This window comes from Tiliqua scincoides, chromosome 3 (genome assembly GCF_035046505.1).
Source record: "Tiliqua scincoides isolate rTilSci1 chromosome 3, rTilSci1.hap2, whole genome shotgun sequence".
NCBI classification, from domain to species: Eukaryota; Metazoa; Chordata; class Lepidosauria; order Squamata; family Scincidae; genus Tiliqua; species Tiliqua scincoides.
Window position 1 is genome coordinate 209,741,191 of NC_089823.1, and position 18,775 is coordinate 209,759,965.

The 18,775-nt window shown below is 42.6% G+C and overlaps 1 protein-coding gene across 1 annotated transcript in view; it reads left to right on the top strand.

The window, feature by feature from the left end:
* ATP1B3 (ATPase Na+/K+ transporting subunit beta 3) overlaps positions 1-18,775 on the top strand; it is a 32,128-nt gene that overhangs the window by 3,027 nt on the left and 10,326 nt on the right. Inside the window, exons 2-3 of the mRNA XM_066622080.1 lie at positions 14,519-14,647; positions 17,458-17,565. Coding sequence (XP_066478177.1) covers positions 14,519-14,647; positions 17,458-17,565 — 237 coding nt within the window. The remainder of the gene's footprint in view (positions 1-14,518; positions 14,648-17,457; positions 17,566-18,775) is intronic.

Sequence of the window (18,775 nt, forward strand, 5' to 3'; positions counted from 1 at the left end):
TGTAGCCACTTGCCAGCTGTTATCAGTGGAGATTTGGGAGCCTGCAAATCCCAGCAACAGCAAATTTCAGGACAAATCAATCAATTTATAAACTCAGTCTAAAAAGCTAAACAATACTTGTGACTTCAGTTAAAATGTTTTAAAATGGTTTCTCTGAAACAAAATTTAGTTTATACAAACAAAGCAAAATCTATTTTTACCTTAATTATGTATTTTATGTAAATAAGTACACTGAGAAAATATTTTCCTTTCTAGATCAAATATGGCACACCAGGATGGCTCATTTTACTATGTACCTAATACTAGGAGCCAAGGGACTTGCATGTTATCATCAGCTTTGGGATCCAGGCCCTACCTCCTTGAAGCATCTGTTCATATATATCACTGGGATCATTTACTGAGCCTGTGTGGTTAATCTTGTACTTCTGTTTTATCTTCACTTACTACTTGAGGTGTGCATTGCGTTCAGTTTTCAAATTATATAAACCAACCAACAGCATCACTAATTTCAAAGTGGAGTGTCCCTTTTTGAGCCACTGGACCTGTAAGGGGAGAGGGTTTCTAGATTTCCTATCCTTGCAGAAAAATTGCAAGGGGCTACAATTTCCCATTTTCCTCCCTCCCTCCCTCCCTGCACAATGGAGAAAGCTGATTGCTGTGTAGTAAGCAGATCGGAGCCCTCAGCTGCCAAGGATTGGGAACTGCTGAAACTTGGGCTGAAGGAAAATAAGCAGGGAGGGATGCAGAGTGGTGGGAAGGGAATTGGGCTCAGAGTATGTATGAACTGTGCCTGTCCTCTGTGTCCTGAACTTCCCCACTCCCCAAGGGAACTATCCATTTTTAACTGAAGTGATCATGGGCTAAAGGGGAAGAGGATTGACCCCAAACTGTAAGCAACAGAAATGCTGGCAAGTAATAACCTGCAAATAATTACATGAGGCTTACTGCCAATACAACCTTTCAAATTATTCAATTTCTGTGACTGTTCTGGGAACAGGGAAAACTGGAGCGTAATGTGTGTTAACTGTCTACCTGCAACACTGATTATGGCACTAAATGCCAATCTTCTGAGAACCATTCATGAATTCAGGATATGTGTAGTATGTAGTCATTCTGTTTGTGCATTTCATGCCTGACTGTTAATGTGCAATGAAATTTCCACAATTTAATGGGGTTCCATATCAGGAAAATAACTTGAAATGTTGCATCATTGTTTCTGCATTGACTAAGATGAGAAAGTCAAATGTCTTTCTGAAATAAGAGTTTTAAGCAAAGGTTCTAGCTTCTAGATTTAGAAACTGGTTTGAATGAGTGGAGCATGTGGTGTATCTCCAAATTTTTACGTTTAAGGTACAAATGTAGGTATTTCAAAAAGCTTAAGGCTTTTTATGTAGTGTTCAGAATGAATTTTTTACAGACATAGCAAATGTGTAAAATTAACTCTGACTTAGAAATTGGTAATTAACCCAGTTGTCTGTTGAAAGAAAAAAAACTTCCAAATGACTATGTACCTCTTTGCTATATCATTCTGAGCAGCACTGCTCTGTGTTTATATCAAATAGTACTGTTATGGCTGCATGTGTAGATTGCATGATATAGTTGAACACTTAAACAGAGAGCTCCTTGTTCTTCATACCTGTCTCTAAGAGGGGTTTCCTAAGGAGATTGTGCATTGCAATTGCTGGATCTGCAGTGCAATCTTATATATGTCTACTTGGATATAAGCCCCATTGAATTTAGTGGGACTTACTCCTGGGTAAGTGTGAATAGGCTAGCCACTTGAAACAGGCACTTGGGATAACTTATGGAAGGGAGAGCAGAGCTAGTCATTAGTGGCTGTATAATGAATTCCTGAAAACTAAATTTCCTTTTCATAGATAGATTTGTTTGTACAATTGGGAAAAGTTGAGTGAACTCTTGAGTTATGTTCAATATACTGTACTGAGATTTTTTGCATAAATCAAGGTTCAGAATTCTGATTTGGGGATACAATCCAGAGACTAAGTATGCCAAATAAATGGAAGAGAATGTCCCATATCTTGACTAGTGCTGTCCTTGGTGCACAGTGAATTCAGAGCGCAAGAATGTGTGTGAATGCTGCAGTTTTGCTGCTTATTTCTCAGTGTAGTTACACCCCAATTTAATTGGGCAGGAAGACATGGCATAACCCTCTTCAAATTCCAATCACTATCTTGGCTTGGGGGACTGCTGCTGTTACTTTTGCATATGCCAGCTCATGCTTCGCATTTGTGTTTGGAGTTGCTGCTGGAAGGCAATTCCTGTAGAGGAAAAGCCTTCAAAAGCCCTCTGACAGTATCTTGTTTGTTCCAAGATTGGGACAAATGCAGTGCAGGTAGGGTGGGGGTGAAGGCATTCTGGGGCAGGGGGAGGTGGAGGGAGGACGGGGGTGTGTGCTGGGGAGGGAGCAGGGTGGGAGGAAGATACCTCCATGTTGGGCCCCCTTAACCCATTGTGGGGCTACTCGGAAGGGGACGAAAGTCCCGTTTTCCCAAAGAGGAGGTGGCGGCTGCCTGGAGTGTTCTGGATAGAGTGGCAGTCATTTTTGGTGCCACTGCAGCTCCGCGTGCCGGGCAGCTCAGGATTGGGCTGTTGTGTACAGTATTTGAGTGGGGCAAGTCACTCTAAATGGGGTTTTCTTCAAACTGCAGCTAGTGCAATATCCCTTTTGTAAGGAGTTGGCCATAGAGACTATAAGAGGTATCTGGTTTTCTACCAGGCATACCTTATACTATAAGGCAGTGATTCTCACACATTTAGCATCAGTACCCGTTTTTTAAAATGAGAATCTGTCATGATCCACCAGAAGTGATGTCATGACCAGAAATGACATCATCAAGCAGGAAAATTTTTAACAATCCTAGGCTGCACTCCTACCCGCACTTACCCAGGAGTAAGTCCCATTTACTATCATTGTTAAAAGAATAAACATTGTAGCTTGTTAAAAGTACAGGCCTGTAACATTTCCTTAAATACAGTCACATACCATGGTAGCATTAAATCTAATGTATTAAAAATAAAATATTTTAATGAATGGGGACCCACCTGAAATTGGCCCGCGGCCCATCTGGTGGGCCCCAACCTATAGTTTAAGAAACACTGTTGAAGGTGTTTATAGTATTACCAATGCAGTGTTTCTCAAACTGCGTGTAGGGACCAACTAGGTGGGTCATGAGCCAATTTCAGGTGAGTCTTCATTAATTTTATTTTTAATATATTAGACTTGATGCCACCATGGGATGTGATTGCATTTGGGAAATTTGCACTTTTTGATACAATGTATATTCTTTTAACAATAGATAAAATAGTCAGTGGGTCTTACTTCTGGTCAGGGTAGGATTGTTAAAAATCTTCCTGCTTGATGATGTCATTTCTAGTCATGATATCCATTCCGGTGGGTCCTGACAGATTCTTATTCTGAAAAGTGGATCCCAGTACTAAAAGTTTGAGAACCACTGCCTTTCAGCAGTAGTTTTGACCCCTAAAGCCAGTGTAACCATGAGATATTACATTAAGCAGGAATAAATGTCTTACTTACGGATTTCATTCAAGACAAGTAGTAAACCATGTCAGTTGTCACTGTTTAAGAAGTTATGAGAACAGGCTTCACCTGTTATAAACTTTGTATATAATCAGTGTCTGAAATGAAATGAGGCAACACATACAGAATTAAAACCTTTGTAAACTAGAGTAATGGTTTTAAAACAAAAGCCCTGAGGGAATCTTGGACCTTGTGGAATTCTGAAGGCATAGTGATAAGAAAATACCATTTCTCACCTCACTGTCTGGAAAGAAATGACTCCTATTTATTGTTTGGAAGGGGAAGGGAACACACTGTTTCCCAGTCACAGCTATGGTAAAATTCTGGATTTCTCCATTGCTTTCTTCAGGAAGCTCTAATTTCTGCCCTAGAGGAGAAGGGAACCCGAAATCAGGTGGGCTTTATGATTTAGGGCCAGATCCTGAACAGTGTGCGCTCATTTACCACTGGTGCGCTCTGTCGCAGATGTGCTTTAAGGCATGTTTGTGAGCCCTTACCTCAGGCCCTGCTCTGGTGCTGGGCCTGCGTTCCGCTGCCCACCGGGCAGCAGAGAGGCAAGTAAGGTTGTGGAGGGCTGATGGGTTGATAGGCTGATGGGTTCTGAGCTGTCTGTGACAGATCAGGAGAGAGATCTTGGGGTGGTGGTGGACAGGTCGATGAAAGTGTCGACCCAATGTGCGGCGGCAGTGAAGAAGGCCAATTCTATGCTTGGGATCATTAGGAAGGGTATTGAGAACAAAACGGTTAGTATTATAATGCCGTTGTACAAATCGATGGTAAGGCCACACCTGGAGTATTGTGTCCAGTTCTGGTCGCCGCATCTCAAAAAAGACATAGTGGAAATGGAAAAGGTGCAAAAGAGAGCGACTAAGATGATTACGGGGCTGGGGCACCTTCCTTATGAGGAAAGGCTACGGCGTTTGGGCCTCTTCAGCCTAGAAAAGAGACGCTTGAGGGGGGACATGATTGAGACATACAAAATTATGCAGGGGATGGACAGAGTGGATAGGGAGATGCTCTTTACACTCTCACATAATACCAGAACCAGGGGACATCCACTAAAATTGAGTGTTGGGCGGGTTAGGACAGACAAAAGAAAATATTTCTTTACTCAGCGCGTGGTCGGTCTGTGGAACTCCTTGCCACAGGATGTGGTGCTGGCGTCTAGCCTAGACGCCTTTAAAAGGGGATTGGACGAGTTTCTGGAGGAAAAATCCATTATGGGGTACAAGCCATGATGTGTATGCGCAACCTCCTGATTTTAGGAATGGGTTAAGTCAGAATGCCAGATGTAGGGGAGAGCACCAGGATGAGGTCTCTTGTTATCTGGTGTGCTCCCTGGGGCATTTGGTGGGCCGCTGTGAGATACAGGAAGCTGGACTAGATGGGCCTATGGCCTGATCCAGTGGGGCTGTTCTTATGTTCTTATGTTCTTATGAGGGGGAGATGAGGAGTTGTTCCAGGGTGGGGGGAAAATGGGAGGAGGGTGGGGAGAGGAGGGAGACCTGGGGGGGGGAGGGAGCAGGGCGGGAGAAGGGTGGAATTGGTGGAGCTTGGTTCGAGAGCCACCGCAGAATCAAGTAGCCCCATTCTGGGGCTACTTTCCTTACTTAGCAGAAGGGGACAGAAGTCCCCTTCTCCTGAGGTGGTGCTGTAGGCTGCCCAATTGCACACTGGATACCGTAGTAGCCAGGATACCGTGGTAGCCCCGTGCTCTAGGCAGGTCAGGATTGGGCTGTTGTTCAGCTAAGTATGTGATTGAGGTAGAATATTGAATGCCATCTGTTGAAAGAAAATTACAACCACCAGGAAAATTGGGGGGGGGGAATTGGCTTTAAAAGCTTATCGGCCCTGGAGGTGTAGGGCAGGTTGGGGGTGTGTGTACCAGAAGTTTTAAAAAATGCTTCCCCTTGCTTCACTATGCAAAGATATCAGAAAGAGGGAAAGGGAAAAAGGACATCACCTTGTTTTTCTACTCTTCAGAATTACTCTACTATACAGATAAAGGCTTAGTTTTGGGGTGGTAGCCGACCTCAATCTTGACCCTCTTTTTCTATATAACACAGGAGGGGAAGGCCTTAAGAGAATAGGAAACAGAAAAAGAATCCTTTCTCCCATCGCAGACCACCATCCAGTAAGGCCTGGCCAGTTCCTGTTCTAGGCTGACTGAAACTCTGAATTGTAGCATTTCATTTATTGCCTGCTTTACTTGCTCATTCTAAATATAAAATTTGATTATTCAGTGGTTATCAGGTGGGCAGTGAACCAGGCCACCCACAAACAAGGTAAGGTTTTTGTATTCTCAGAGGACTCACTGGGTATTCCTAAAAATTTTAGTTAGTAAATTGGGAAAAAGAGGTCTGATGAGGACTGTATGTGCTAATTGTTGTCATTCATGACACATAGAAAACTGAAGGCAGTTGCTAGAGTTGGGGAAGAAAAATGGGAGAGGAATTGGCCTGCTTGATCCCATTTATTGTACTGTAACAGTGGTTCCCAAACTGTGGGTCACAGCCTGATTTTTGGTGGGTCCCAAAGCTGCTGAGCAGAACCTCCAATGGAAACACTGGTGATAATAAGGATCACATAACTAATTTCTTCAAGCCCTCAGGCTTTTCAAAAATCAGAATTGCCCTACAAGATGCTCCTACAGTTTGAAAGCAGGTGTAAATGTAGGGAGATAAATGTTGGAGCATCTTTTTTCTGGTTATTATGTGTAAAAATATTTCTTTCTAGATTTTTTAAAAGACTTGTAAACCTAGGTCAGCGGTTCTCAAACTCTCTGGGGGAGTTGGAACAGCAGTAAGTCCTTGTGGGAGCGGCGGGCGGCAGAGTGATCCCCAGGTTTGTGTTGCTAAGGGGGCTGCAGGGACTGGCATGGAAATGCAGAGCAGTTCTATCGATTGTTGTGAAAAAGGGGGCAAGCAAGTGAGCCGACCACTCAGGATCACATTTTAAGAGTTCAGGTGGTATTTGATCCAGTCCGGCAGCTTTCCCTGATTTCAGTTGATCTATTATCTGTATAATCTCCATGGACATCACAGGGGGCCAGATAGGTAGATCAGAAGAAGTAAAGTCGGGTCAGGTATCTGGGGATTTGCTCTTATAAACAATAATAATGAAAAATGTTTAATCCATATAGAAGAAGAGATTACAACTAGGTCATACATTTTGGAGCTAAGAGAGCCTGATACCATGGCCCAAAATTGTTTGTTATTTTTTTGCTGTATCACTTGCAACAACTTGATCCATTGAGCATGGGTATACTTCTGCTTTTTATCTAACAGTAAGGTGTTAAATATTTTTTCTACAAAAACACAATTTAACTGCCTCACATGGAGCGTTAGACTTTTTGAAGGCTAAATAAGTTGCTCTGATCAATGCCTTGAGGTCTCTGCATTCTTTATCAAACCAATCCTTTTTATCAGACACACCATGTATAATACACTTAGGGTTGGAACCCAGGGTCCTAAGGATGTGATCAATTAGGCTTTCAAATGATTGGATTTGGGCAAAGGGATCAGGCTCCTTCAAAATGGCCGATAATAAATCTATACTTGTTGACTCCCTAATTAACTGATGGAAATTTAAAGAAAGGGTATTATTCACCATGATTTTGCCACTACTCTGTGTTTACTTCAACCGCTGGGTGTGCTGGCGTTCTCCCTGAGTGTAGAACAAGTACCAGGATTAGAGGGAAGTGATCACTAATGGTAAGAACCCTGATGTCAAACCCTTTCACATGTGGTTTCAAAGACATGCACACTAGAGCATAGTCTACGATGCTTGACCCACGAGGGGGCATTTGCCAGCATTGGGGTACTTCTTTAACCCATTAAACCAGAGCAGATTAGAAATAATGGAAAATCTTGCAAGGGCCAAGCCATTAGCATTGTAATGAGAATCCTTTGACTAACACACAAAATGAGGGGAAAGAATCTTCTTCATCCACCACCCATGCTCTAGAATAGAGTTTTGAACCCTGGAATTCAGGTCACCCAGCAAAACAACTTCAGCTAAAGGATGGTTCCTTTCGAGGTCATCTATGCCAGTCAAGAGGTCACTCAAGAGCTGGGATCTCTGAGAACTGTTAAGTAAAGGGGGATATAGACATTAATACATAATAAATCAGTAGCTTCACAGGATATCATTAAAGCTTGCATCTTACAGCACCCTGTAGATGTCGCTAGGGAGCAGGATTCAAGATGCTCTGCCACCAGTATGGCTAAGCCTGCTGATGGGTGCCCGCTAGAATTAGGTTTAATAGCAGGGAGCAAAAAATCTTTATATCCATTAAGATGCAATTGGCCCTAATTATGTTGCAAGACACCCATAATATAAACCAGGGGTGTCCAGAGTTTTTGGCAGGAGGGCCACATCATCTCTCTTACACTGGGTGGGGGGCTGGGGGAAAAAGAATTAATTTATATTTAAAATTTGAATTTACATATGTTTACATAAATGTATATATTAAAGATGAACTTATATGAATGAATGAAGGTCTTGCAATAGCTCAAGGCCTTGCACAAAGCAAGACTGGCCTTTCCTTCGCTGCTGCTAGCGCATCACAAATGTGAAACAGCAAGCAGTGGAGGGAGCCCTCATCCCACAGCTCATGCAAGAGGTCAAACTGTCTCCCTCACACTGAGAGCAGTTGCGTCCGGCCAGTGTGGGCTTCAGCACATCTTCGAAGGGCCAGAGGCTCATTGGAGACTGGGGGCTCCCTGAGGGCCTCAAGTGGCCCCAAGGCTGGGGTTTGGGCAACCCTGATATAAACCAAAACAAAAATAAAAAGTTAAAATATTGGACTTGGAGTCCAATCCTATGCATTCCTACTTGAAAGTAATTCCCATTGTAGTCAGTGGGGCTTACTTCCTGATAAGGATTGATGGGATTGCAACCTTAGGCATTTTGACAAGTATTTGTGCATGAATGCTGTTTGTTTGAGATTTAAATATCCTTAAGTAAGCAGAAATGTGTTTACTTGGAGTCAGGAGTACATCAATGTGGCACCAGGTATAGAGAGCTAGGGAAGGCATTTCATAATGATAGAGGAGCAAACTCTCAATGAAATATGGGCACTGCAGTAAAAGAAAACAGGGAAGAACTAATTCCAGGGGCTTTCCGGGTTCTTTAGTTCTGTTCTTTGTAGGATTGGTGTTGGATACTGTTTTCATTCACTTATTCAGTTTATACTCTGCTTTTCTCTCGAGCAGGCACCCAAAATGTATTTGTTTTTCTTCATAGTTGTTTACTGTGTTGGCTCCTTTCAGAATTGGTGCTGTCTTCTGGTTATTTAAATCATCTGTTAGTAATGTTAATCACTAATCCTTTTAATCCTGTTTTATGAAATCCATAATATATTTTAAATGAAAAATATCATTGAGGAAGTTTGGGGACTTCTTAATATTACTAGGCTTATGAAGCTCCTTGTGGAATGAGAAGTTATATTTGCTATCTGTTCTTGCAGGTGATACAAATAGAATGGAACAGTGGTTCTCACGCTTTTAGCACTGGGACCTACTTTTTAGAATGACAATTTGTCAGGATCCACCAGAAGTGATGTCATGGCCAGAAGTGACATCAAGCAGGAAAATTTTTAACAATCCTGGGCTGTAATTCTACCCACACTTACCCAGGAGTAAGTCCCATTGACTGTTAAAAGCATATACGTAGTAGTCTGTTCAAAGTACAGATCTGTAACATTTCCCCAAATGCAGTCACATATCATGGCAGCATAAGGTACTATATGAAAAAAATGACTAGAGACCCACCTGAAATTGGCTCGTGACCCACCTAGTGGGTCCCGACCCACAGTTTGAAAAACACTGGAATGGAGTATAGTTTAGGCAATATTCAGAGGTTGCTTTTCCTCTGAATATCTTCCCCCGAACCTTGGAAAACAGCTGATTGAGCTGAGTGAGTGTATATCCATCCTAGGATCTGCCCTCCCCACTTGGGGCTCTACCTATGATCTGGACAGGACTCGAGCGGAGGTGGGCTTACCTTGTCTTGCTATGGACCACAATGAGTGCCGATTACTTTGAACGATGCTGTTTATTCTTGCCAGACATTTAACATTCATCTTCGTGGCTTACACCAGGAAGCCAGAGTCATTGCCCCGTCTCTCTAAGAATCCATGAGTCCTAGTCCTTGCCAGGCTTCTCTAGTTGCTAGGCAGCACACCCCAAGTTCCACAAGTCTCCATTAGCATGAGCTCTGGAGTTGCCTTCCAGGATGTGGATGATCTTTCAAGGTCTGTGAGGGGAGCCAGCTGTTGGTGGATGGGCTTCAGGAGACCCCAGTACCTGCTTGTCCTTCACCAGCCCATCAGGCAGGTGGTTCCTGGGGTGCCCTTTGGATTTCCCCCACTGAGGCTAATCTCCCTTCAGCAAGAGGGTGCCCCCACTCCCAGGGCTGCTCTTCCTCTTCTCCAGTCCTTGCCTCAAGCCACTGAGTGGCTTGGTATGACTGGGTCTCCTCACCAGTAACTGGAGCCCCTCTGCCTGCTGGGCTCCTTCTGAACCCAGCAGCCAGACTCAGGGGCCCCACCCTTTCTGGCCATGTGATCCTCCTCAGATCTTGAGGGTTAGCTGGCCCTACTCCCAGGGTGACCCCTGGCCTGGGGGCTGGATCCTGAAGGTACTTACCCACTTCCCTGACTGCTGAGGGGTCCTCCCCTTCTGGGGAGTCCCTAATTTCCATGGGCACCTGAGGTGTCAGAGCTGGGCCCTGGTGACAGTGAGTCAGACCTTTCTCAGAAGGGTAATTATGAGGATAAGATGGACAGTAGTATACAGTACATTGACATCTTAGGGTGCAATCCTGACCCCATGTGTCAGGATTGCACCAGTGCTGGAAAGCACTGACAAGGGCAGTGCAGCTCTGAGGTAAGGGAACAAACTTTCCCTTACTTTGAGGAGGCCTCTGTGAGTGATACCCAACAGCAGGATGCAGCACATATCCCATTGGTACTGCTATGCCAGTGCTGGAAAGCACTGACATAAGGGGTTAGGATTGCACCTTTAATGAATATCAATTGGTCAACTGGATTTTTGGCACAATTAAGTACATACTGTATGTAGAATTTATTTGATTTGGTTAAAAGAAAAACTTATAACATTGGATAATAGGGAGTCTGCTTGAGATACCTTAAACTCTCTCCTAAAGTCAGCTAACTAAGCTGAAAGATTTTGAGGTGAAGATTCCAAAGCTAAACAATAGGCATTCAGTTTAAGGAGAACTCAAAGCAAACAAAGGCTTGTAAATAAACACTGGAACTGTTTGTTTGCAATGGTAGCTTGGTGCCTTGTGGGAGCAGTATTCTTATCAATGTACAGTACTGTGTGGCCATCTGAAGTAAGAATATTCATAGGTTGTATGTGAGAGAATAGTGCCTGAAATAATTTCTTACCCCATCTGTGCATGTGAGCAAATGTGGTGAAGATTGACACCTTTGTTTTCATTTAAGGTGTTTGCCCCCTTACACTTTTGACCTCCAGCTTCCTTTAATTTTTTGTTGTCCTGCAGATTGTACAGTGGAAATTGTCCCATCAGAGCCTCTGTTTTCCCCACCCCAGGAATTTAGAGTCTCTGATGAAAGCAGCAGTCCAGCCAGAAATAGGTTCTATCCTCCACTAACCATCAACACCATATCTGTGTTGGAGCCTTAAAGTGATAATAGCCCTTCAAGGCTTCAAGAAAGAAATGGCTGCATGGGTAACTTGTTTTACTTTATTGATATTTTTGTATTGGGTTATCAAGGATACTGAATTTCTAACCTACATGCAAAGGTCTTCTTACTACATTAAACTTAGGGCACAATTCTAACCAGGTCTACTCAGAAGTAGGACCTATTTTGTTCAATGGGGCTTACTCTCAGGAAAGTATGGTTAGAATTTGAACCTTAGTTATTAAAAAATGAAAACAAAATTATAAATTGTAAAAGATGGGGGGGGAAATATATTTGAGGAATTTCAAGCTACTTTAAGAACATAAGAACAGCCCCACTGGATCAGGCCATAGGCCTATCTAGTCCAGCTTCCTGTATCTCACAGCAGCCCCACCAAATGTCCCAGGGAGCACACCTGATAACAAGAGACCTGCATCCTGGTGCCCTCCCTTGCATTGGAATTCTGACATAGCCCATTTCTAAAATTAGGAGGTTGCACGTGCAAAAGAGAGCGACTAAGATGATTACGGGGCTGGGGCACCTTCCTTATGAGGAAAGGCTACTGCGTTTGGGCCTGTTCAGCCTAGAAAAGAGACGCCTGAGGGGGGACATGATTGAGACATACAAAATTATGCAGGGGATGGACAGAGTGGATAGGGAGATGCTCTTTACACTCTCACATAACACCAGAACCAGGGGACATCCACTAAAATTGAGTGTTGGGCGGGTTAGGACAGACAAAAGAAAATATTTCTTTACTCAGCGTGTGGTTGGTCTGTGGAACTCTTTGCCACGGTGATGGCGACTGGCCTGGACGCCTTTAAAAGGGGATTGGACAAGTTTCTGGAGGAAAAATCCATTATGGGGTACAAGCCATGATGTGTATGCACAATGTCCTGATTTTAGAAATGGGTTATGTCAGAATGCCAGATGCAAGGGAGGGCACCAGGATGCAGGTCTCTTGTTATCTGGTGTGCTCCTTGGGGCATTTGGTGGGCCGCTATGAGATACAGGAACCTGGACTAGATGGGCCTATGGCCTGATCCAGTGGGGCTGTTCTTATGTTTTTATGCTTGTAACCTGTAATGGATTTTTCCTCCAGAAACTTGTCCAATCCCCTTTTAAAGGCATCCAGGCCAGATGCCGTCACCACATCCTGTGGCAAGGAGTTCCACAGACCAACCACACACTGAGTAAAGAAATATTTTCTTTTGTCTGTCCTAATCCTCCCAACACTCAGTTTTAGTGGATGTCCCCTGGTTCTGGTATGTGAGAGTGTAAAGAGCATCTCTGTATCCACTTTATCCTTCCCATGCATAATTTTGTATGTCTCAATCATGTCCCCCCTCAGGCGCCTCTTTTCTAGGCTGAAGAGGCCCAAACGCCGTAGCCTTTCCTCATAAGGAAGGTGCCCCAGCCCCGTAATCATCTTAGTCGCTCTCTTTTGCACCTTTTCCATTTCCACAATATCCTTTTTGAGATGCGGCAACCAGAACTGGACACAATACTCCAGGTGTGACCTTACCAGGCCTCAATTTGTACGACGGCATTATATTAGCTGTTTTGTTCTCAATACCTTTTCTAATGATCCCAAGCATAGAATTGGCCTTCTTTACTGCCACCGCACATTGGGTTGACACTTTCATCAACCTGTCCACCCCCCCAAGAGCTCTCTCCTGATCTGTCACAGACAGCTCAGAACCCATTAACCTATATGTGAAGTTTTGACTTTTTGCCCCAGTGTACATGACTTTATACTGACTGACATTGAAACGCATCTGCCATTTTGCTGCCCATTCTGCCAGTTTGGAGCGATCCTTCTGGAGCTCCTCACAATCACTTCTGGTCTTCACCGCTCGGAAAAGCTTGGTGTTGTCTGCAAACTTAGCCACCTCACTGCTCAACCCTGTCTCCAGGTCATTTATGAAGTGGTTGAAGAGCACCAGTCCCAGGACAGTTCCTTGGGGCACACAGCTTTTCACCTCTCTCCACTGTGAAAATTGCCCATTGACACCCACTCTCTGTTTCCTGGTCTTCAACCAGGTCTCAGTCCAGGAGAGGACCTGCCCTCTAATTCCCTGACTATGGAGTTTTTTCAGTAGCCTTTGGTGAGGGACCGTGTCGAATGCCTTCTGAAAGTCCTGATATATAATGTCCACAGGTTCTCCCACATCCACATGCCTGTTGACTGTTTCAAAGAATTCTAAAAGGTTTGTGAGGCAAGACTTACCTTTACAGAAGCCATGCTGACTCTCCCTCAGCAAGTTTTGTTCGTCTATGTGTTTTGAGATTCTATCTTTGATGAGGCATTCCACCATCTTACCCGGTATAGATGTTAGGCTGACCGGCCTATAGTTTCCCGGGTCCCCCCCCCTTTCCCTTTTTAAAGATTGGCGTGACATTTACTATCCTCCAATCCTCTGGCACTGTTGCTGCTTTGAGGGACAAGTTGCATATTTTAGTCAAGAAATCAGCAACTTCATTTTTCAATTGCTTAATAACTCTAGGGTGGATGCTATCAGGGCCTGTGGCCTGATCCAGCGGGGCTCTTTTTATGTTCTTATGGTGACGCAAACACTAGTGATGCCTCTGGGGTAGAGTGATATATCAAGAAGCACAGCACAGTCATATCTGAGCTGTATCCCCATGCTGGTGTTCATGTACAGTCGCTGTGTTATGATTGGCTTCTGAATTGGGATTCCAATCTTCTGTGTGGGGGCTGAGAGAGGGAATGGCAAGAGCTCCAAAGGAATGTGTAATGTTATGTTACACTAGCACAGAAGGTGGGAGCAACTCCTGAGGGACCATAGGATTCGAGTTAGGAGCTACTCCTTTCTCTGCCCCTCAGTGTACCCATTTTTTTTCTAACATTGTGCTGCTGGTGCAGATCAGCATATCTTATTGGTAGCACAACTGTATCATTATACCAGTTTTGCTGTTACAAGGAGATTTCACTGCATTCCTTTTCCCACTTACTGAGTTTGCACTGGGGCATGCATTGATACTGTCAAACATGTTCATTACTTTATTACTGCTGCAGCAGACTAGAAAATGATTTTACTTTTCTGATAACAATAAAATGTTACAATTAGGAACACATTCTGGGATTGGATTAGGGAAATATACTAGAAGCATGGAGTTAGTTGGCTTGTATACTGTCTGTCTTTTCTGTTTTTAGTGTGGTCGGGTTCAAATTAGCTGATTTTTGGCTTCCACATATAGTTATAACTATAGCCATTGGTTTACCCGATGATTGTGTTTCTAACTAAGCTTTTTTTGTGTTTTAGGTTTAATTTTACTGTTTTATCTCGTATTCTATGGATTCTTAGCTGCACTCTTCTCATTCACAATGTGGGTTATGCTTCAGACACTGAGTAGTGATGTACCCAAGTATCGTGATAGGATTTCTAGTCCAGGTAAGTGTGTGTGTGCTTGTGCTTTTTAGCTAAAATACAAATTTCAATTGTTATTTGTATTTGGAATAATAGACAGTTTTCATAGCAGTATATACCATCATAACACTGAGCTTCTAGACTTCCTGCATCTGTGACAAAAGTGAGTGGGTCAAAATAAACTTTTTTTGCTTTCCACAATGCTTTCCACAACTTTTTACATGATAAAAGATACGCAGATTAACAAGTCAGCAGTTTTCTTGTAATATGATCCATTTCAGTTCAACTCAAAAGATCTTATCAGTAAATATGTGACATTAGAAACAGTGAAACAAGCCCTACTATATATTTTTATAATGCAGGTTTCATGAGAAGTTTTCAGCCCAATCCTATTGGGCTTTTAGTGCTGAAAACATGCCCCAGGAAACCTCCCAGTAGAGTGCTGCCGGGATGTCAGAGCCTTCCTGTGTGGTGGTGGCGGCTCCCCTGCCTGCCAGAGCAGGAATGCTTCTTTACTTTCTCCCCACCCCCTTTCTCTCCTCAGACTTGCACTAGTGTCATCACTAGTGCAGGTACAAGGAAACCCATTGTGGAGCAGGAGACTGCTTAAATCCCCTTTTGCCTCTGAAGCCTCCCAGTCTGCCTTGTCCCATTGGATACAGTGTATCTGTTTTTGGTGTGGCTTCTTCACCAGCTGGGCGGGTGGGGTTCGGATGAGAACTGGTTTCTTTTATTTATTAGACCATTTTGCAAAACAAAATTTCAAACACAGTAAGGAGAAACCAAACATAAAAATTACATAATATAAGAGGTGATCAAAGAAAAGAGGTCATCAAAAAGGATGACCCCAAATCTGGCAGAAAGATTTACCAATTACTTTATCCAATTGGATCCTGACTTAATCCAGATTTGCCATCAAGCAAATTTCATCAGTTTTCATAAAGAGGAAAAGAGAGTCTGATTTTTAGATTGAGCCAAAAATGAACCAGTTTGTACCTGTTGTGGTGTGTTGCTTTGCATATAACTTTTGCATATAATCAGAGCATCAGGAATGGGTCTTCTTGCATTTTGCCTCTCCCACATCCCATGTTGGGCTGAGAATCCGTGAGTTGCTTCCTGGTTCCCATTACACCAAAACCAGCAAACTATGGTTTGCATTTGCCCTCTGAGGCAGGATTGGGTACCAACTTCAAACTATGATTTCTGGTTGTCCAAAAGTCATTCTCATGTGTCCTTGTTTCTTGGTGTGACCTCAGAGCACTTAGTGCCATTGGAGGAAGAAGACAGGACTCATAACTATCTTTTACACAGTACAATGTGAACAGTATGGAAGTGAGCGAGACAGTGCCTGTGCTTGGGTATAGATTTCATGGGCATTTGACCTGTATTAAAAGGTAAACTACTTTAGAATAACTTAAATTTGTGGCTAATTCTTAATGTGACCAAATCTATAACATGTGGGTCTATTTGATGCTAACATTAGACTCATTACTTTGCAACTTCTGGATTACCCACAGCACCAGCTTAGAGGGATTCTAGTTTGCTGTTACTTCTATCAACACAGAAGTGCTTCTTTCATTTCATATTGGATCAGTATCTTGGGCAAAAGAGGAGAGCACTATGGAATTGCTGGGCTGTTTGGATGTCTGTGTCTAGGTTCCCCCCTGCCCACACACACACCCCAGACTACCTGGAAAAATGGGTTAGAAAGCTGCCAGAGGGGAGATGATTCTGGCTGAATATCAGGAAAAATGTTGTAATGGTAAGAGGTTCAACAGTGGAACTAATTACTGAGGGAAGTGGTGGGCTCTCCTTCATTAGCGGTGTTCAAGCAGATCTTTGATAGGCACTTCAGGAGAGGATTTTTCTGCTTTAAGCAAGGAATTGGACTAGATGGCCTTGACTCATTCCAACTCATTCTGTATGCAATTGAAAGTGAGAGGACCACTTGGTGACACTTTTCTCTTACTCAGAAACAATTCATACAACAAGGAGTGTAACAGAATAGATCTCTTTGTCTTGCTTCCTGTGTCTCTACTGAGGTGCACTGGAAGATAAACTGTTAACTTAAATGACTTTTGTCAGACAGCAGACTCTGAATATTGCAAAGCAGTGGAGAATCATGGAGAGAAATCACTGCTTAGCAACAGTACCATCTCAAAAGTTTATCCTCCTTCCCATTGACAGTGTCAACCCTGGACCATCTTTCAGTTGCTATTTTTGTTGTGTTAAAGGGAATGAAATTGCTGTTTCATAAAATGTGTTTTAGTTATGGGAAACAGTCATATTTCAAAATACAACAATTGCATTACTATGTTCTCCTTGCTGCCCTTGAAGATAGCCTTGTTGTTGACATTTGAAGCTGCCATGTTTCTTAAAATGATTTCAAGTGGGAAATAATTTCATCCCTCCTAGTGGGGCCTGGTGGTGCTGAAGTCTTATAATTGGAACAAGGATCGCACCCAGTAGTCAGACTCTACAGGATTGAAGAGCCATGCATGCTAGCAGAATGAAAGTGTCCACTGGGTGGTTCTGGTATCACTCCTCTATAAAATAAAATTAAAAGGTACAGCTTAAATGTGGAAAGCAAAACATCATTTGAAATCAATAAACACTAATTTGCCATTTAAATTGTTTGGAAGTTGATGATTACGTGATCTGATATCTGGTGATGTATTTTAATATGCATTATAAATTGCTAGTTAATTTCCATATGATTATATTTAGTTCAGTCAATGCTGAAATCTCATTCCAGAAGTTCCTCTATGTAATTGGAATAAGTGTTCCTGAGAAATGCTGTGGGCTATCTGCCTAACTTTTTGTTTTTGTGGTAGGGCTTATGATTTCACCAAAGCCAGAAAATGCACTCGAGTTTTCACTAAACAAAAGCAACTCTAAAAGTTATGAAGGATATGTCACTGCCCTTCATGAATTTCTAGGAGGTATGTACAAATACTTTGTTGTGCAAGTAGCTTATTTAAACTAAATCAGAGTTTCTCAAAGTGTGGGTCTCGAACCAATTTCAGGTGGATCGCCATTCATTTAAATATTTTATTTTTAATATTAATATATTAGACTTGATGCTACTATGGTATGTGGCTGCATTTGGGGAAATGTTACAGATCTGTACTTTTAACAAGCTACTGTTAATATTCTTTTAACAATGATAGTAAATGGGACTTACTCCTGGGTAAGTGCGGGTAGGATTGCAGACTAGGCTTGTTAAAAATTTTCCTGCTTACTGACATCACTTCTGGTCATGATATCGTTTCTGGTGGGTCCTGACAGATTCTCATTTTAAAGAGAACCACTGAACTAAATAAACTAAAACTGGAAATACAAGTCACTTCCTTCCATATGTAAGGGGTAGTACTTGGGAGATAGTAGAATGTTTTCAGGTTTGTACAAAGGAGGACTTGTTTTCTGAGAGGATTAGGTAGCTAATACTAATCTGAACAGCAAATATTTTATGAGTCAGTGAACATTCCTCTTAACACTACTAGATCATTAGAGCTGTATATCCTAAAATCAAATTCTGTATCATGACAATGCACAATCTGCATCAAGAGTTCTGTTCTGAAGTTCCTGGACCATGTCTTGCTTCTAGAAGAACTTCTTATAATAATGTTCAAGAGTGTCATTGCTTACATCAGATATACTGATTGACCTTTGTTTGGGAATAGGTTTCCAGCTTTGTAAATTCAAGGATCATCCAGTATTTATTATTACTAACACTAGGAGCTAACCTTAAGAATGATTTGCAAGTTTTAGTTGATACAAAATGCCCCTGCCTTCCTCCTAAACCTGTAGGAAGATGAAAATTTATTCAGCATCAAGACCAGTAGTCATAGTTTCTGGTTCTTCTGTGATGGACATACACTTCCCAGGTTGCCTTTTTTTGCACTGTTGAGAGATGGGTTGGGCTTGATTCTGAAATCATGCTACCTTTGGTGTAGCAGGAACTCCCCCTAGGTGGGGGGTGTGGGTCAGTGGCAACCAACAGTATTTATATACTCCTTTTCAACAAAAAGTTCACAAAGCGGTTTACAGTGAAAATCAAATAACTAATGGATCCCTGTCCCCAAAGGGCTCACAATCTAAAAAGATGCAAAAGAACACCAGCAGACAGCCACTAGGAAAGACACTGCTGGG